The 20,596-nt window shown below is 47.1% G+C and overlaps 1 protein-coding gene across 6 annotated transcripts in view; it reads left to right on the top strand.

Annotated features, from left to right (window-relative positions):
• The first annotated feature begins 5,595 nt into the window (after positions 1–5,595).
• RBBP6 (RB binding protein 6, ubiquitin ligase) overlaps positions 5,596–20,596 on the top strand; it is a 28,357-nt gene continuing 13,356 nt past the window's right edge. For 2 of the 6 annotated variants that reach the window (XM_058849241.1, XM_058849243.1), the window contains exons 1-5: positions 5,617–5,782; positions 11,501–11,600; positions 13,471–13,509; positions 14,149–14,185; positions 18,734–18,778. In XM_058849241.1, the coding sequence (XP_058705224.1) occupies positions 5,617–5,782; positions 11,501–11,600; positions 13,471–13,509; positions 14,149–14,185; positions 18,734–18,778 (387 nt within the window). Of the gene's footprint in view, positions 5,783–11,500; positions 11,601–13,470; positions 13,510–14,148; positions 14,186–18,733; positions 18,779–20,596 lie in introns of those variants that run through there. The other 4 variants (XM_058849248.1, XM_058849242.1, XM_058849244.1 and 1 more) reach the window with 4 other exon arrangements.

A 20,596-nucleotide genomic window follows, 5' to 3' on the forward strand; every position in this document is an offset into this window, starting at 1 on the left:
CAGCCGTGCCCAGCGGTGCCCAGCGGTGCCCAGCGGTGCTCAGCGGTGCCCAGCGGTGCCCAGCGGTGCTCAGCGGTGCCCAGCACTGCCCAGCGGTGCCCAGCGGTGCTCAGCGGTGCCCAGCACTGCCCAGCAGTGCCCAGCAGTGCCCAGCGGTGCCCAGCAGTGCCCAGCGGTGCTCAGCGGTGCCCAGCAGTGCCCAGCAGTGCCCAGCGGTGCTCAGCGGTGCCCAGCGGTGCCCAGCGGTGCCCAGCGGTGCTTAGCAGTGCCCAGCGGTGCCCAGCGGTGCCCAGCGGTGCCCAGCGGTGCTTAGCAGTGCCCAGCGGTGCTCAGCGGTGTCCAGCGGTGCCCAGCGGTGCCCAGCGGTGCTTAGCAGTGCCCAGCGGTGCCCAGCGGTGCCCAGCGGTGCCCAGCGGTGCTTAGCAGTGCCCAGCGGTGCTCAGCGGTGTCCAGCTGTGCCCAGCTGTGCCCAGCGGTGTCCAGCGGTGCCCAGTGGTGCCCAGCGGTGCCCAGCAGTGCCCAGCAGTGCCCAGCGGTGCCCAGCGGTGCTCAGCGGTGCCCAGCAGAGCCCAGCGGTGCCCAGCGGTGCCCAGCGGTGCTCAGCGGTGCCCAGCGGTGCCCAGCGGTGCTCAGCGGTGCCCAGCACTGCCCAGCGGTGCCCAGCGGTGCTCAGCGGTGCCCAGCACTGCCCAGCAGTGCCCAGCAGTGCCCAGCGGTGCCCAGCAGTGCCCAGCGGTGCTCAGCGGTGCCCAGCAGTGCCCAGCAGTGCCCAGCGGTGCTCAGCGGTGCCCAGCGGTGCCCAGCGGTGCCCAGCGGTGCTTAGCAGTGCCCAGCGGTGCCCAGCGGTGCCCAGCGGTGCCCAGCGGTGCTTAGCAGTGCCCAGCGGTGCTCAGCGGTGTCCAGCTGTGCCCAGCTGTGCCCAGCGGTGTCCAGCGGTGCCCAGCGGTGCCCAGCGGTGCCCAGCAGTGCCCAGCAGTGCCCAGCGGTGCCCAGCGGTGCTCAGCGGTGCCCAGCAGAGCCCAGCGGTGCCCAGCGGTGCTCAGCGGTGCCCAGCGGTGCCCAGCGGTGCTCAGCGGTGCCCAGTGGTGCCCAGCGGTGCCCAGCAGTGCCCAGCGGTGCCCAGCGGTGTCCAGCGGTGCCCAGCGGTGCCCAGCGGTGCCCAGTGGTGCCCAGCGGTGCCCAGCGGTGCCCAGCAGTGCCCAGCAGTGCCCAGCGGTGCCCAGCTGTGCCCAGCGGTGTTTGCTGGCTGCAGAGGGCTCGGACACCGCAGCACAGCCCCGGCTGCTCCGTGCCCGGGGAGTCTCTGGGGTCACTGGAGCCAGGCCACTGGGGCCAGCTGCGTGTGTGGGGCTGTGCAGGGCATCAGCCGCTGCTGAGTTTGCTACTGGACATGACTGTCAGCAGGAGCCATTTCCTGCCCTTCTGAACAGAAACAACCACCCAAAACAGGCACCAGAGATTTTATTTTAGCCGTAAGTTTGTTCATCCTGGAGAAGAGAATGCTCTGGGGAGACCTCAGAGCCCCTTTCTGTGCCTAAAGGGACTCCCAGAGAGCTGAAAAGGAACATTTTACAGGACAAGGGGGAATGGCTCCGAACTGTTAGATTAGATATTAGGAAAGAATCCTTCCCTGGGAGGGTGGGCAGGCCCTGGCACAGGTGCCCAGAGCAGCTGGGGCTGTCCCTGGATCCCTGCAGTGCCCGAGGCCAGGTTGGACAGGGCTGGGAGCTCCTGGGACAGTGGGAGGTGTCCCCGGCCGGGCCAGGAGCCGCCACCGCCGGTCCCTATCCCGGTGCTCAAATGACCTCTAGTGGCAGGCGGGGACGGGGGCGGCGGGCTCGCTTTCCTTGGGGAAGAAAAACAAACAACTGAGCTAAAATAAAAAGCAAATTGCGCCGGGCTTGTTCTCTCCCGAGATAACAAGGGTCAGTTAATTTTCTCTTTTCTTTCGCCGAGCAGTTTAATTAGTGACTCGCAATTCATCAAGCAAGAAGGTCACCCTGGTGCCCTCCCAGAGAGGGGGGTGAGGCTGGGAGGTGATGCCCGGCAGGGTGGGTGATGGTGAGATAACCAGCCTAGAGATAATCCAGAGGCTCCGGATCCCCGGGAGGAAGGCGAGATGTGCCCACCAGCAGCGTGATCCCCCTCTGTGGCCGCAGCTCGGGCACAAGGAGCAGCAGGAGAGGGGATGCTGTGGGCTCTGCTCCCAGCCCTCCCTGCCAGGGCTCCGTGGGCACTGCCAGACCACAGCTGTGCTCTTCTCCTGGCATCCTTCGGGGATAGCACCAAAGCACAGCCCTCTGCAGAGGAGATCTTGTTTTAATTTGGGCTCACAGCCCTGGGAGGGCACTGGACCCGCAGGATGGGCTCAGTCTGGGCTGCTGGAGCCCGGATCCTCGGGTGGGAGCAGCCCTGCTCCAGGACAGGCTCCTCAGGGGACACTGCTGGACTTCTCTGGACGGCTTTTAGAGCTTCCCCAGTAAATTAGCTGTGATTACCACAGAAGAAGTTCCTTTTACTCTGATTATAACTCTTACGCTGTTCACACAGGGAGGACTTTGTCCTGCTATACCTCTGTTGATTCATTCTGTGGTGAGGAACATCATCTTCTTTCTGACTCATTGATAGGGTAAATCTTCTCCTCAGTACAGAGGGTATCAAAGTCAGGCTGCAGTGGGGCTGTCCAGGGTGGGGACCCTCTGAAAACGGAGTCAGCACCTTCCACCAGCCCACAGGGGTGAGCAGGGACAGTGCTGTGCTGGGGTGTAAGCAGAGCCTGGGAGGGAGCAGCTCCCCAAACTCCAGGTAATTACAGACTGGGGTTGCTTGTTTACTTCCTTGTTTGCTCCTTACCTACGACCTAAAAGCAGGTTTCTGGATTTGGTTCAGTATTCCAGCACAACTCTTTCAGTTTCCCTCAGTTCTGAGTCCCTTGAGCCTCAGGGAGCTGGCACACATTCCTGGATTGCAGACTGGTGGGAACTCTGGAAAACCATCAGGCACTCTTAATGAAAGCTTCGCTTTAGCCAGTGCCCACAGCAGCTGGGGCTGAGGGAGCAGGGAGGATGTTCCAGCAGAACTGGCCCTGTGGGCTCAGCCTTGGCAGGTCCTGAGCTGGGCTCAAACACTCAGAGCGAGTTCCTCTCCTCTTGTGCAGCTCACAGCTGAACTCACAAAATAAAAACAACTAGAGTCATTGCTGCTGACAAAACAAACTGGAGAAGGAAATACAATTCCACAGCCTGCCTCCTCGTCAGCCTGCTCGTCCAGCAGACCTGCTTGTGTGGCTGGGAAGGTGCCAGACCTGATTTATCCTGATGGCTTTGAAGTTTTGTTTCTTTTTGTACTGTTCAGTTGTACAACAGCGACAATTCTGTGTCAGCCTCAGTCCAAGGCTTGAAAGGGAATGTCACAGACTTAGACTGCCAGAGGGGAGGGTTAGATGGGATTTTGGGAAGGAATTGTTCCCAGTGAGGCCCTGGCACAGGTGCCCAGAGCAGCGGGGGCTGTCCCTGGATCCCTGGCAGTGCCCAAGGCCAGGCTGGACAGGGCTTGGAGCACCTGGGACAGTGGAAGGTGTCCCTTGCCCATGGCAGGGGGTGGGACAGGATGAGTTTTAAGGTCCTTTCCTAACCAAACCATCCTATTTTTCCATGATTTTATAATTCTAGCACTTGTGTATTTGAGAATTAAAGCAGCAAAGTGCAAAGCTCAGCTAAAGAATCTCTGAGCAACAGAAGTGTGCCCAGATAAAACTGCTTATAGATCAGTAAAGGGCTAAATGAGATGGAGTTCCTATACAGCTCCCAATAATCCATCATGGTAAAACACTGAAACTCCATGTTACAGCAAATAGTTTCTGTTTGTTGCTCTTTTTTTAACTAACGTGTGAGCATGACCTAAAAATGTGCCAACACATTTTATGTTGTTTTGCAGAACTTAGAGAACAGTTTACTTCTGAATGTATTTGAAGTGAAAGACTTCAAAGTTTCAGAAATAATTTAAAGCTACAGAAACAGCCCTGGTGCCCAGAGGTGTGCAGAGACCACCAAGCTTCAATGCTGCTCTAGTGTTTCATGACTTTCAGAGTAACCCAGCCCCTCCAAAAGCCACGGGGTATTTCCTTGCCTCATCAGGAAGTTCACGTTTTGTTTTTTGACGTTACAAGTGTGGGTGGCTGAGAACACTTGATGTGACATGAGCATTTCTGTCGCGTGCAGGAAACAGCCTGCAACAGGCACACCAGGCCTGTCCTTTGGGTCAGACAGGTTTGTCCAGGGCATGGCAGCATTCCCTAAACCAGAAGCTGGTGACACATCCTGGAATCATGGAATGGTTTGGGTGGGAAGGGACCTTACAGGACATCCATGGGCAGGGACACCTTCCACCATCCCAGGTTCTCCCAGCCCTGTCCAGCCTTGGGCACTGCAGGGATCCAGGGGAGCCGCGGCTGCTCCGGGCTCCTGTGCCAGCTTCTGCTCAATCACTCGTGGGGTCAGAGATCACAAACTTAAACTAAAGTTTTAGATGAGAAGAGTTTATTCCAAGGCTTCGCTATTTTTATTTGAAAAATTAACTTGTCTTTGGATTGATTTCTTTGAGACGGCGGTGCAGCAGCTGCTGGGCAAAAGGTTTCCTGTGTGAAGATTTGAGAATTAGAAAATTAATATTTGTAAAGTGAAAGACTGCTGTTAGTAAGTTTTAATAGATGGGTTGAAGGACAGCAGTGCAAAACTCGAAGAGGTGAGGGTTTAAGCATGACATGATGGCGATATGAGGTCCAGAGGACGGTGACTATTATGGGATATAACGTCAACATCCAGAGGATGGTGATTATTATGGGCTATAATGTCAATATGCAGAGGATGGTGACTATTATGGGCTATAATGTCAATATTCACCTCAGCCCGACCCGTCCATTTCCCGCCGCTCCATGAGGGGAGCACCACGCGCTCCGCTGGGGGGCGCTCGGGGCCGGGGGCGGGGCCGCCGCTCCCACGTGATGTCGTGTCACGCGCGGCGCCGGGTCACGTGCGGCGTGGTGGACGCGCTTCATCTGCGCATGCTCGCGCGGCCCGTGCGGTGTCGGCCGGGAAACCCCTCGGCGCAGCGTTGAGGGCAGGGGCGGCCGCGGGAGCCGCCATCGGGGCCGCGCGGGGCCGAACCGGGCCGAGCGGGACCGAGCCGGGCCGAGCGGGACCGATCCTGAAGCGAGCGGAGCGGCGCCGGGCCGAGCGGGCCGGAGCCCGAACCCGAACCGAGAGGGGCCGGGCAGAGCCGAGCGGGGCCGAGTCCCAGTCGAGCCCAAAGCGAGCGAGGCCGAGCCGGAACCGAGCGGGGCCCGGCCCGGGTCGAGCGGGGCGGAGAGCAGGAGCCGGGCGGGCGCGCCGCGCTCGCCGAGGGCCGCGCTCGTTGCGGGGCGGGGGCCGCGGGCTCGCCACGATGGAGACCTGAGGCCTCCCAGCCCCGAGCGCTGAGGCCGCGGCCCGGCCATGGCGCAGCGCCGCGGGCTCTGAGCGCCGCTCGCCGCCCCAGCGCCGCCGCCCCGGGCCCCGCGGGCCCTGCCCGACCCCCGCGGCCCCGCCGCGCCAGAGCGGGCGCCGCCCGCGCCCCGCCATGTCGTGCGTGCATTACAAGTTCTCCTCCAAGCTCAACTATGACACGGTCACCTTCGACGGGCTGCACATCTCCCTGAGCGACCTCAAGCGCCAGATCATGGGCCGGGAGAAGCTGAAGGCGGCCGACTGCGACCTGCAGATCACCAACGCGCAGACCAAAGAAGGTGCGTGGGGCTCGGGGGTGCTGCGGGTCAGAGCTGTTCCTTTGTAGCCGCTGCTCTCACCACACCGGCCCAGCGGAGCGCGGGCTCCTCTGCCACCGTGCTACAAAAGTTCTGCTTTCCTGGAGTTGTAGGTAAAATGGAGGGGGGAGGATGTCTTAGCATAACAAGCCAGCTTTCTTTGAAATCTGGCGGAGAGATGTGAGGGTGATAAGAATATAGCACGTGGCTTATTTGAATGGGGAAAAAAAATTGTGTTTGATGACTGAACTTTGTCTTCAACTTCTTTTTGCCTCCCTTCACTGGAAGGTGCTTTGCAGCATTTTTTACCCGCCTTTCATTGAAAGCAAGTGCCCATTGCAGTAATTGCTGAGAAGCAACAATTTGTTTTGAGCGTATGAGTGAGTTACAAATCCTGCACACCTTTAAAGCCTCTTGCACAATCAGCGTTCCGTGTAGCAAAATTGCTCTTGGGAATTCCTGGTTAATGTGAGTTTTCCAAACAAAAGACACTGTAATTTGGATGCTGCTGAGCATCATTTCATCGTTCTTGTCTAATTTTTTTTTTTTTTTTCTTCCTGGCACTTAGTGTTTGCTGTATCAGGGCAGTCCCGAAGTTTTATGGCAGAACATTTACAGTGAATATATGTAAGAAATGTTCTTGGGAAAGTTATTAATTGGCTTAAATCTAATAAATAGCGCTTGATTCTGCGGTGTGAATATGGGCTTGTGTTACTGTGATGCTTCAATTTGGTAATCTGCCATCCTGATAAGCTTGAATGTGATTAAAGACTTCAGAGTGTGACTTTTCAAAAATAAAAACAATTGTATTTTCATTCCTGCAAACTTAAACCTTTTTATTTTCCCCCCTGTGGTTCTGTGTCTCAGTAGTTCTTTTCTTTAAAATATGCACTGGTGGGTTTTTTTCTCTTTCAGTGTTGTGTTGAAGTTTAAACAGAATGCTCTGTAACTTCAGCCCTGACCTTCAGAGGTGTTGAAGCATCTGTTTATCTACAGATATTTAAATTTTTTCCAGGAGAGTGTGAAGAGACTTCCCAGCACAGCATTAGGGGTGCAGGGGATGCTGTTCCACTGTTCCAGATGTTTACCACTCCTGTGGTAAAAGTAGGTAGAGACACAGCTCAGAAGTCTTGGATTTTTCTAACAGTCTGGAATAAAGCTGTGGAAAGCTTTTGGTTTGATTTACTGGGAGGGCTGTGCTGAGGAGGGAGGTCCCTGCTCTGTGCACAGAGCTCTGGGGCACTCTGGGCTCCCAGGGGCAGCGCTGATGTCGGGCTGAGGGAGCAGAGCCTTGGCTGGGAAGGAGCTGGGCTGGAGCCCCAGAACAGCTGCTCTGAAATGGGCCAAACACACGGGGTTTGTTGTAGCAGGTGAACAGAAAGCGAAGGTGTAAGAGAAAAAAGATGCTTGTAAATGTCACTTCATAAGGTATCACTGCAGCATCAGTGGTACCAGCTGCACCAGGGTGTTACTTTGTTTTCAAGTGTAACCAGAGTCTGGAGATTGAAAAGTGTTTGCCTCTCTAGGGGCTGATAAATGTGGTGGTGCCTCAAGATGAAGCTAAAAAAGGATTGTCCTGGATCCCACAGGCAGATTGTGTTGCACTTTAACCTCTGCAAAATGAGTATTAAATTTTAAGTATATAACTATGTAAAATACATCATTTTAAATTCTATATTAGTGACACAGATGCTTATTGAAGCTTTCCTAAGGGTGTTTTCCATGTGAAAAGGCAAAAATCCCTCTGTGGTTTGCAGAGCATAGCTAGAGAATGTATTTCCAAAATTTATGGCTGTCAAATATTTGGTTTATATGCATAAATGTGAATCTCAGTTTCTATTAATCAGATGTAGATGCTTAAGTTTATTTGCAGAAATTAAAATAACAACTAGACTGGGATATTCTGCCTAAATAGGATGTTAAGAATTCTTACGTGTGGACATAAGTATTGGCTTTTTATAACTTTGTCTATTTAGGAGTCCTGAGTAAATGTTAAAATGATCTTTGGAAAGAACAAAGTGAGCCATGAGTGGAGATGTGCTGCATATTGTGATTATTCCAAGATCCTGGAAGCTTTTATGGTTCTGGAGCTGTTGCTTTTCCTAATTGAAAGCTAGTCATAGGAGAACTGCTAATATAGGCTAAAAGTACACAGGATTTTAAATATCAGCGGGAAAAAAAGGATCTGATAGACTGTAAGATTCTGGGAATGCAGAGTGGGTGGGTAGGACCAGTTTTATGTAGGGGGTTCCTCTTCCATGCTTGCTATCAAGGCATTTTCTCTAAAGCCTTCACTCAAGAGTGGTGCTTTTAAACTTTCCTCTAGATCATTGGATCTGGGTTTTTTTACCTGTCTTCTATAACAGGTGTTCCCAGAATATTGTGGAAGAGCTGCAAGCTCCACAACTCAGGTTTCTTGAGTGATCTTTCCTGTGCTGTGACATTCTGAAACAGAATACTTGGAAAATGTGCAATACTTACAGGGCAAAATAAAAAGAAAATAAACCCAAACTCTGGGTTGGTTGCTCTGAACTGGTGTGGGATGGCTGGGTGGTTTTAAGGCAGGCGAGTGCTCAGGCACTGACACCACACCAGAGCCAAGAGGACCTTAAAGCAGGGTGGTGTAATGCGATTAGTGATTGGAAGTAGGGTGGATTTGATGGACTCATCCCTTCAGAGCAGTGCAGGGTCTCTTGTGGGACACAGTGCATTGGAGATTCCCTGGGCTGGTTGACCTCCTGAGCCAGCTTGTTCCAGAAGTGATAATCTGCCTGCTGTACATGAGATCAGGGATTCCTGTTCCGGGGGAAGCAGAAAATCCAACAGGACTGGCCCAGTGGGATATTTCAAGGCTGCTTTCATAGCCAGCTACAGCCATGGCTTGTCCCAAAGTGAGCAAGTGGTGGTGATGAGAACAGACTTAAATCCTGTCTAGGGAGAAAATGTATTCCAGGGAACTGCCTGTGTTCTGGTGGAGACAGCCTGGCATGTTGGCAGGCACTGCAGCTCTTACCTGCACATGCTTCCCCCAGCAGCTGCTTAGCAAGGCTTTTCCTGCCCTGGCACACCTAGGCTTGCCTCCCAAGGACTCCTGCTGAGTTCTGTACTTCACCTGGGTGAAAAACCTCTCAGGGTGCTCAGAGTTACTTGGGCAGTGCTGTCAGATGAAACTGTGGGTGAGAGCAGGCCAGCAAATATGTGGGAACTTTTGTCAGTAACTTGTTTATAGCATACATAAACACAAACTATTGAAACTAGCAGAAATTCTTACAGCAGATAAATTTAAAAGTGGGGGTTTTAAATTGCTCATTCAATGTGAAGCAGCATGAACTTGCCAGGAAGTCTGAGCTCTGCATTTAGCTGTAAGAAAGTTGTGGACACTAATGTAATAGTTGATGTTAGATTTCTGTGTCAGTGTGAGGGAGCAGTCAGGGTAGCTGCTGTTAGCTAGTTTGCCTTTATTCATGTCTTGAAATACTTCTTTCTCTGGACTCTTTCAAGCTACTAGTTTCTTGTAGGATAAATAGCAAGTTTTAGACTGTTGTGTCTCTTTTGCTCTTGCCTTTAATATCCAGATCTTTGTTTTTGCAGGCATTTTGGATTAGCTGGGTACTTTTAATCACAGCTCAGATTGACAAATTCCAGTAGCCACTTCCTGGCCATCACTGGTGGTAAAACAAGTTGGTGCTATATGGGAGTGGGAACAAACAGTGTTGCTGCCTCCAGCTTTGAGCATTTCCATTGGAGCTGTGCTTGGACAAGTGTGAGCAGTAGCTGTGTGGAGCTGGCCTCACTGCTCACCCTGAGCTGTGGGGTCATGGGGAGACAGTGACAGGGCTGTGCAGGCCCTGGGAGGACACTGGTGAGTCTGTGCCCAGTGCTGCCCATGAGGAGTAGGTTCCTGTTGGGAGATGCCAGGGTAACCTGAAAGCCTTTTTGTGAAGCCACTGTTGCTTATCTTGTATCTCTGAAATCATGGTCTAGTGATCTGAACCAGAAAGAAAGACCACTTTTGGCTCTGGTCCACAAGTAGAAACAGCTGCTCTGGGATTCTAGAACTGCAGCTGGCACCATCTTCCAGGTGTTTGTCTCAGCCTCAGCACTGCTTGAGCTCCTCCATCAGAAAACCCCAGTGCAGCCTCTCTTGACAGGTGGCTGTGTGAGGAGCAGAGCTCCAGGGCTTGTGTCAGGATGTGACTTCTGTAAGAGCTGCTGTTTCTGTCACTGCTAGTTCTTTCACCCACAGTTTTAAACCACTCTGCATTCCAGAGGAGTCTCACTGTTTGGTTCCCTGGGGGGAAGATCAGGAATTAGCTTCAGCTAAATGATTTCTCAGTTTTCTGAAGAAATGTTTTCTTAGTTGGAAATAGAAGTAAAATTTTAATTTCATGGTTGAAGTGATGTCTTCTGCTAGGTATGTTTTGGTCTAAGGGAGGTTCCTGCCTATAGGAATAATATACTGAAAAGTGGAGCATAAATTGTGAGGTGCTTGTATTTAGTGTGTGATCACTGAGCAAACTCATCCTGATAGAGCTTGACTAGATACACAACAGCTCTGAATTTCAGAGCAGTGTTCTGATTCAGTCTGCAAAGGTAAGGGATTGGAATAACTAACACTGCAGGCACATCACCGGGAAGGACTGCTCATGGTGCTTTACAATATTTAGTCATATCCAGCCTGTGTAGGTTCCATATAAAAACATTCTTATGGAGAGGGCTTTGCATTTTAAGCTTATTCAAATTTTGTCTGAGTTGGATTTTTGTTTGGGCCTTATGTAAAAGATCAGGGGGCTTTTCTTCTCTTCAGACAACCAGCACAGTAAAGGCCAAGGCAGAGCAGGGATGGCTCCAGACACATGCTGTTTTCCAAAGGCTTTCAAGGCTGCCTTCAGAAGTCATTTCGTTTGAGTCTCTCTTCTGTACAGAAAGTGAGTGGAAAGAAATTGTATCCCTTTGTTTAATTCAGACTGGATGGTGAACTTAAGGGGGAGGTGCCACTTTAGTTTGAGCCACTTCTGTCCTACTTGTGAAAGCGGGCTCAGAAACCCCGAAGCTTTTGTGCTGCAGACTCCAGTGCTGCCAGTTTCAGTTGCATTTCTCTGTCAGGCCCTGAGCAGCTGCCCAGCCTGGTTGGGGATGGTGCAGCTCCAAGCACAGGGCTGGTGGCTCTGCTGTTCTGCAGGGCCTGAGCAGGACAGCAGAGCGGAGTCAGGTGTACTTAACATGCTGAAAGCATTGGTTCAGAGTTCCCCTGCTTTAGCTGCTGCCTGGTTTGCTCAGGACAAGCAGCCACAGACTTTAGAATCTGTTTTATGAAGGTGAAGCTTGGCTTCGGTTTGTTTTTCTCAAGACATCTCTTGGTTTCGTAGCCAGACAGAAGCAAAAATAGCTTAAAACAGATCAGGGAAAAACCTCATGCATTATCAGACTCTGCTTTAGTGTAATTTGAAACCATTTTGCTCTTGGCATTCAAACTTAACTTTAAAAACTGAAAATGATTTTGCTGCTTGTGTTTGATAATGAAACCTGAAGATTCCTTGACAGGTGCTGTTTGTGTATTGAGAGGATGAAAGCCTGATGTTATGTATAAAATTTTGCTTTTAGATCTGTAAAGGGATTCTCAAAAGTGCTCTGTGATTACATATTAAATATGTTCTTACAAATTGACTAATGTTTTTTCTGTACTGATGTTGTTTCCAGAATACACCGATGATAGCGCTCTGATTCCCAAGAACTCATCAGTGATTGTGAGGAGAATCCCCATTGGAGGAGTTAAAGCTACCAGCAAAACATACGTTATGTAAGTACTGCAACCATTCTCTTCTTTGGGAGGGGTCAGGGTGCCCACCTTGTTACTGACAGCACTTGCAGAGGCACTCAGGTTGTAACTTGCTTGTTAAAGCTGCTGCTGGTGTTTGTTGTTGTGGGATAGATTTCAATGTGTCTGTCCCAAAGGAGACTTAGATTTGGGTGTTCAGACACCAACAGTGGTGACTTTCAGGATGATTCTATTGAGTTTGCTTTGGGGTTTATTTTTCTGAGATTCAAGAGCAGATCCTGTTTCCTCTGCATGGGGAGATTCCTTATGATATGTGTCTGCCTTTTAAACAGACAGGTACACGTTGTAGCATAAACTTAGCATTTGTTCCTGTCTCAGAAGAGTTTGACTCTGGGTGTTGGACTGCCACCTGCGTTTGGGGGAGGTGGGACAGGACATGACAGGTATTTTTCTGCCTCAGATCTGTGGGGGTTGTATAGTAGTTGTAGAGGAAAGACCAAGAGTTGCCAGGTGGTGAACCATGCAAACAAGAAGTTACATTCCTGAGCGGTTCCTGTGCACACAGTATCTGTTTGAGGCAAGAGAAAAAGAACCATACCCTAAAGGGTGCTGGCTTTTGTGCAAGTTCCATGAAGGAATAGTTAATCCTGTCCAAACTCAAATCTCAGAAGCAGTTTAGCACATTGCCAAACATACTGATTACCTTTGTGGGTCTGTCTGTACCCAAGCTGGGATCTGTGCTCCAGGTTTCAATTCTGTATTTCTAAGGTTTACACCTGATTCTCTGTCCTCAGTATTGATTACAATCACAGATACTCAAATGCAATCCTGACTACAGGATTATTGCTGCTTTGATGTTTTCATACAGTCCAGATCTGTAATAGCTACATCAGCTCTGTTGGAATGGGCATGTTTTTCAACCTCCTTAAAGCCATGCCTCTTCACCACCAGCAGGAGATGTTATTAGCTTGTGGTTTTGCCATGTCTTTCAAACGTTGGTTCTCAATAAAATACCCTGAGGAGTTACAGTGTGTCTTGAACAAACAATACAGCAACATCCTGGTACCCATGAACCATTTGCAAGCAAAAAACCCCAAATGGATGTGGCTCTGCGTGTAACCTTGGGGCATGTCACTGCAGGAGTTGGTGCAGTGCTTCCCAGCTGTCCCTCTGGATTCTGCACCTGCAGCTTTGTGCAGAGTGCTGTGTAAACACAGCCTTGCTTTGGGGTTCATTTCAGCAGAGTGCTGCCCTGCCAGTGCACCTCGCCTGCTGTTGTAAAGCCCTCTAAAGAGTCAAAGCTGGCGGCAAAGATTCTGTCAGTACTGGGGTGGGGGGATCAGGAAAGAACAGCACTGCTGGGGTAGAGTTGAAAATTAACAGGCAGATGAGCTTTCTGCTCCTCAGCTGGAAACACTGCAGAAACCACTGGTAGGGTGGTTAATGTTTGGGGATGGGGAGTGCCCTCTGGAATGGTGCAGAGGCCTTCAGAAAGGCATTACTCACCTTGCAGTAAATGGCTGAAGCAACCATTGTTTGGTAATCCAAAGTATTTCCGTGTACTTCCTCACCTTCAGGAGGTGTAATTGGGAGCCTGGGGAGTTTAGCAGGAGGTGGCAGGAAGCTGAGCCTCTCCATTGGCATGTGAATTCCGCAGCAGCCTTTGCATTGCTTCTGCTCATGGGATCCTTGGATGATGCGTGGATTGTTTGTTAACTCTCTCAGTGGCTGCATGTGTGGTTCATGATGAGGAGCATGCAGGTCCAGACCACCGAGTATGTGGAATCTCAGCAAGTTTTCAAATGTAATACATATTTCCTAAAATATTGTAACATATTCAAGATTATCTTATAGCAAATTCTGGCAATTAAGACCTTTTTTTTTGTCACAGGACTCCTAAATCGCACAAAATCCTAGAAACTACTTTCAGGTGACATTTCTACTACTACTTTTAGTCAATATAGCATATGTAACATGTTTAATATTTTGGCACTTTGATGGCTTAATATAGTAGATCTCTGAACACAGTGCTTGGGCTTCCACAAAGAAACACTGTTCTAGAGACTGTGCTGCTGACACTGTCATGTTGCCCCTTTGTTGTGTGACTGTGTTTTTCACTTGAGCAAACTTTCACTTGTAGATTATCACTGTTCTTTCATAGAAACTGAATCCCCGTACCTGGTACCTGTGTGTGTGATACTGGGGATGTACATGCTGGCCAAAGCTGCCCCATGACTTGGTAATTGATTATTTGAGAACACAGAACTCTAGTACAGACTTCATGGATTTGATACTTAGAGAGCAGAGACAAAATGTCTGAGGACTTCCTCTTGCACTGTTGTGTTCTAGATCTGTAAGTCTTGAGTAATTTGTGACGATTTAGAAATGTGGTTTTGGGGGGCTTTTTAGTTGCACCAAATGTACCGAGAGAGAACAGTTTATGTATTACAGATAAATGTCTACGTTCATTAGAGTATTGGAGCATAATGTGATGTTCAGGTTCTAGAATCTTTGTGGTGGGTACAAGTGATTTGTTTTAAATTCTGATCACCTTTATTTCTTCTTCTAGAAGTCGAAGTGAGCCAGTGAGTGGAACATCAAAAGCAGTATGTAAAAACACAATCTCACACTTTTTTTCCTACACACTGCACTTAGTTCTAAACAATGCAGCCTTTTATTAATTTGCCAAACGTTAACTTAATATATTTTCCAGTAAAACCTAGTGTATGTTGTAAATACATTGTATTTGATTCAGCATAGTAAAAACTGGGTAATGCCATCATTTGCAGAGTTCTAATGTGAATATTGGTATTTGTGCCTAGTAATGCATTGTATTTCATATTGAATATGCCAGATTCTCTCCTGTATGACTCTGTGTTGTACAGATAATGTATGATCGTTTCCAGATCCTGTAGGCTCAAGGTTTGCACACTGAACATGGTGCCATGTTCTACATCTGTCTGTCTATAGCTAGTGATATGTATGTTTGTATAGGTTGTTGTGTGCTTTTTGTTTCTTGCAATAAAAACTGTTTGGAGTGTATTTTTTGCCATTTTCACATTGTATCACTTAGCTTTTGTTTTTAAATACCTTTTTTTTGCCTAATGGTTTTTGAAAATGTTATCAAAAACCACTGAGAAATCATTATTGTGAAACTTGGTGCTGTTCCTTACTTTTGACTTGGGGGTTCAAACAAATACAAAACCTAGCATATCCCAGTTGTTTTCAGGACAGTTCTGTGCAGCTAAATGATTCCTTCTTGTGTCCTTAAATATTTGGGTATTTGTTCCTAACACTGTATAATTGAAGTGATATTGTTTGGGCCCCCCTGAATACAGAAATGTCTTTAATAGCCTGACGTGAATTTCAATATCGCTGCTACACAGAGTGGTATTCTAAAGTTCTGCATTTGATCTCTCCCCTTTATCTGGTGAAGCAGTTTAGTTCAACAGTTTGTCTGCAAATGACAATATGTAACACAAATTTTGGCACCAAGTTAGAGCCTGGGGCATTTGGGGATGAAATCCCTGACACTTTTCTTAACTTCTGCCTGCAGCACATTTTTGGTCTGGGTGACTCCAGGGCTGGCTGCTGCTGTAATTCCCAAAGGTTAAGCCTTTCTTTAGTATACCACCACTTGGAATTCACATTTGCAAAAGGGCAGCATTTTCCTTCAGGTTTGCAAGCACCTGTACTGCTGCTAACATATAATCCCACACGGAAATCCGTGCCTGGTGATGGGCTAGATCTCTAGTGTGCCACTTGGGTCAGTACTGTGTGCAACTGTGCTTTTCCAATAGTCCTTAGAGTATCAAAGTACTATTTGGTGGGGTTTATTTTTTGTTTTTATTTTAAGTATAACTGCTTCTCCTTCACTAGACTGGTGTGAGGCATTACACTAACCCTGGATCATTGGTTCTGATCACTTGATCAGCTATTAGGATAACTTAATCTAGAAATTCCTGAGCTCTGGGGCTGTGTTCTGGGAAGAATACAGCCTCTGGTTCCCATGGAAACAATCAACTTCAAATTGAAAACTCGCTGTGTGTAGGTCTAAGACCACTAAATGTAACATCCATAATTTTATTGCTGATTGATTGCAATTCCTTTTGGAGATGAATGCCTCTCATTATGAGTTGGAGTTAGCTGAACTGGCCCAGTGACCCTAGCAGTTAATGTAATGCATTTATGTAAACCACGTTTATAGTATTTGATCTAATTCAGATGGGTTTTTATTTCTTGAAAACAGTTCTTTTTCTTTTTGTTTACTAGCATGTGTATAAACACAAACCACATGTTCATAAATAAAGTTAACATTCTTTTAGCCTCGTGTGTTCCCTGGCATGTCTGTATTACATTGCTCAGTAGCATCTTACCATAAGCTAACATAGATGTGTGAAAAGGAAAAAAGGAAAAATCCCAGAGTGGGAGGGAAGACAGTGTGAGAACTAACAGCAGGAAAGGAAAAGCAAAGCAAAGCCATTCCCTGGTGTGCTCTGACTGTCCCTGGTCTGGGAGGATGGAAGCCTTGCATCCCTCTGTACAGGCCCTCCCTCACTGGAAAAGCCCTGCAGCCTCAGCAGCTTCTGGGGCTGGAGACACAAATGTTTTATTCTTAAAGTTAACTCAGATCTTGGTGTGGGGGGATTGTTTGTTGCTTTTATTTTTTTTTTTTAATTTTTTTTTTAAGCACACATATTTCTGCATGTATTTCAGAGCAGAAACTGGGTCTTGTTTAGTTGCAGTAAACCACTAGGAATCTTGTCAGTTATTGCTGGAGAGTAAAGCTGCAAAGTTAAAATCAGTTTTCTTTTTTGAAAGGATGCACAAAAGTATCTTCTTTGTAGTATTTTTTCCTTGTTACACTCTTGTGCCATCCCAGCCTTGGCACAGGCAGGGGCAGGACGTGGGACATTTCTGCTCTAGGTTTGGTGTGTGGCACCGTGGGGCTCCTTGGAGGCTGTGGCAGGCCCAGCTGTGCTCGCTGGTTCAGCACAGCTGGAGCTCCCTGGCTGAACTCCCTGTGAGTCTGCCTTTGGGGGAAGCCCTGTAATTCCAGCAACATCAGCCTTCTCTTTTCTGTCCCCTCGCCCACTTGGCTTCCTGTTAGTTTCTGTTCAGTCTGCTGCACAACACGGGAGTTAAAACACTGGCTGTTGAGTTTAGGGTTTGGGGGTTTTTCCTGGGTTGCTTTTTGGGTTTTTTTTACAATACTTCTGCAGTGTTATCTTAGGGTTGCCTACAAATTCCATGGAGATATTGTTTCTACTTGATTGTTCTGAGGGACTGCCAGGAAATACTTCAGTAGAAATTTAAAAGGAAAAACTTGCCAAAAATGTAGGATGGTTGAAAGATGGCCATGGGCAAATGCACTGAAGAGTACATTAATTATCTGTTTGCTGCTTTTGGTAACTGTTCAGTATCATGTCCTTTAAGAAATTAGACTGTTGCCTGCAGGCTGTATAATGGCAGCTTCCTAAAAAAATAGAGGAAAGAGTTAATAGTTTATTAACTGTTGTATTTCAGTTCCTGGTCAGTATTAGGCCATTTAACACTAGAGCTTTCCTAATTTCTTGTTTGTTTCTGAAAAAACACAAAATTACAGCTGTGCCTGCCCTGAGAGAGCGCTGGCCTGCTTTTTCACGTGTAAAAGAGTGGCATATGGAGCATGAAGCTTCAAAATGCTTGTGCAGACCTCCTTTTGAACAGAACTAGGTACAAAGCATTCTGCAAGGAAGGAGAGGTGAATCTTGTGGTAGGACTTTCAGTGGAATGAAGGTCTTTTTGTCTAGATCTCTGTGTTCCTGTCCAAAGACACATTTTCAAGAGATCTTTAGTCAGTAATGCAGGAACCACGTTATGTGCTTGCCTGAAAACACAGAAGAGGAACAGCTTACTGCTGTGAGGAATCATCTTGGGCATGGAAATACTTTTTTCCAGTCTGCTAAAACTGTTGGCTCAAATTCTCTGCTACATTAGGTAGTGAAGGACAAGACCTTTTTTAAGGAAAGGTTTTAATTTCTTTGCTGACCTGTTTAGTGACTTCTTGGAGAGCTATTCAGTTCACACTGTGAAATTTTATTCGGTGTTTTTGAGCAATTTACATATAATAAGCAGTGATTCAAGTGTCTTTCTGGTACTGTTGTGCTAGCTCAAGTGCTGCTCATGGCATGATATAATTCAATATACTGCAGAAGGAGCTAGATCAAGTTATTAACCTTTTTATTTGTGGCAAAACTGCTCTTTAGCACTAGTTCTCTGGCTTCTAGCCTGAGGATGTCATTCCTGACTGCTGTTCCATAGGCTGCTGGGAGGAAAAAAATGGAGACAAAAATTCCAGGCTTGTGCTCTGAATCCATGTTTTTATCATCAAGAATATGCTTTGCACTTTCCTTTGTTCATTTAGCACTAGGCTGCTATTAGAGATCAGGTTTGGTCTGATTGCAAGGAATCATCGAAATTCTCACTGACTTGGGTGGTAGGGCATGTGGTCTAGTAAGAACTCATACAAGAAATCAGTTTTCTCAATTTAATCTGCTCTGTCATTATAAACACCTTTACAGAAATGATTTTAGCAGTTGATTTTTCTCCAGACAAAGTGGCTGGTTGTGGCTGCTGTTCTAGATTGGCTTTTATTTGGGTTTATTTGGGAACTGACAGGAGGGGCACAGTGTGTGTTTCGGGGCTGCTGGGAATGGCCTTCATTCTGACAGGCAGATGTGGGTTCACAAAATCATCACTGTGTGCATATAGAAATGGTGAGACATTCACTGATTCATTTACAAACTACACTAATATTGTGTTACCTGGATACTTCTTCCTCAATTAAATTTAATTTTTTTTTAATCCTTTTTAGCTGAAAATTGACAGCTTCCTTACCCTTTTGATAGAAGTCCCTCTCTGAGATATTCTGAGCAATAAGTAGATCTCCAGTGGGGTTGGTTATTTTAATTTCTTCTCATAAGCACGTAGGTTCTCTTAAGCCATCATAGATTTGGGCTTTGTTTTGAATAAATACAAATTACACTGGGTTGGGATTTCCTTTGGGTAACACTCAGGGGTATATAGTGCAGACATTCAGACTATAGTAGAGGTTAACTATTGCTGTGTTTTGACTGTAGAACTTGAATATGTGTTTAATTTTTTGTGAACAGATTGATGACTCTTCTGCATCTATTTCTCTGGCCCAGCTTACTAAGGTATATATATATATATTCTTGTCAAATACTTTAAGAAGTGTTTGCTTCCTATTTTTAAATTGATACTGTGATCTATGGGTGAATAACTGTTGTAATTGGAAAGCCCCTTTTAATTTTTATTAACGTAAAATACTTATTTTAACTTTAAAATGTGTGTATATTTTGATACTATCCTGTAAAGAGTAGCTCCCAGTTTGGGAAGATAGAAGGGGAGTACCTTATCAGCCTCAGCATAATGTTGCAGTATTACTCATCCTCAAGACACAAAGAAGAAGCTCTTCAGAAGCTGTTTTACCGTTTTTCATACGTTTCATTAATTTTGCGTTGGAAACTAACCCAGTTTGTACAGAAGAATTTAATTGGCTGTAAGTTACGGACATTCCAGGGGGGTGTGACCAGCCACAAGAGAAGCGGTTCTGTACCATGGACAATTGCATGGCTATTTTTGAATCCCTAGTCATAGTTACAGACCCATTCTCTGAACGCTGCACAATTCCATAAATTGTGGGATCTATACAGTGGACAACCCGATCTAATTTGTTTGAACGCAGACTGTGTAAATTGTGTAAATGTACCTCATTGTTTATAGGAATATACCAATGTGTATGTGTGGCATCTGAGCAGCTGTGACCTTCTGAAACTGTTGTAATGCCATGTTTTGCTCGGGAACTGCTTGCATTTTTGCTCACCAATGTGTAATTTGTCTGGGGAAGCACTAGTGACTGCACTGTGTGGACAGGCGAGTGCTCAACCACCAGTCCCTAAAGCTACAGGCAGTAGAGTAGGCAGGGCCTGAGGCAGAGCAGCTAGTTCTTTGTTATCAAGATAAAGGCTGGAGTTCATTTCTAATAAAAATAAATCTCTTCCCACTGCTAACTTTTCCCCTCTTCCCTACAGAAATTAAATTGTATGCGTTTGGCCAAAAAAAACCCCATTATATATATAAATATCTCTAGTTTAGAAGGTAGCCCCCCAAAGAATTGATCCCCATTAGTGCTGTCCCTAAATGTGTCCTCGGGTCTGTAACCTCCTGGGAGGTTTTACTCTGAAATGTGCAAAGCTGTCCAAGGGGTGGAGGTACACATTTAAGCTTTTGAGGATATTGAAGTATTTCAGAAAAATGCAGGAAGATGACACCAAGTGGCTCAGCACTGTTACTCCCTCTAATGGCTCTAGTGCAGCCCGGCTCAGCACGGAGGCAATGTGTTAACAGTTCTCTGGTGATTATTACTATGTATGAAATGCCATATTTGAATTTTGGTCTATTCCTACTAATGTTTTGTGGCTTTTGGATGTGTTCTGTAAACCGTTTGGGTTCAAACAAATTAGTCAAGTATTATCTGTAAAGCTTTCTGTAACTGTTAATGGAAATGATTTCATAGTTGGCGATCCGGATTCTGTTACTGTGGAGAAACACTGTGTATATGAAACAACCATTTAATAAAATGTTGAAACTAGTTGGTTGCTTTTGTGAATGAATGCATACAAAACCAAACCATGAGTGCTTGAGCTGAGTGATAGGTGCTTGAAGGCCCAAGTCATTTACAGTCACTCCCTTAGACCCTGCTTGTATCTGGACTAGTGTATAATAAAAACATTTGAACAAATATGACTTAAAAATCAGCTGGCTTCAGTAATTTGAAGATCTAGTTGTGCAGAAGGTTTTTATTACAATTTGTGTGTTAAAAGGACATAGTCAACTGGAAAAAAACTGTAGATTGTCTTCACTGTAGTTAAATCACAGGAAGAAGTTGGGGGGGAACATGCAGTTTGGACTGCCTGCAGCTCTGCTGGGCAAATTTCTGCTGAAAAGAATTT

The sequence above is a fragment of the Poecile atricapillus genome, chromosome 14 (assembly GCF_030490865.1).
Source record: "Poecile atricapillus isolate bPoeAtr1 chromosome 14, bPoeAtr1.hap1, whole genome shotgun sequence".
Taxonomy (NCBI): Eukaryota; Metazoa; Chordata; class Aves; order Passeriformes; family Paridae; genus Poecile; species Poecile atricapillus.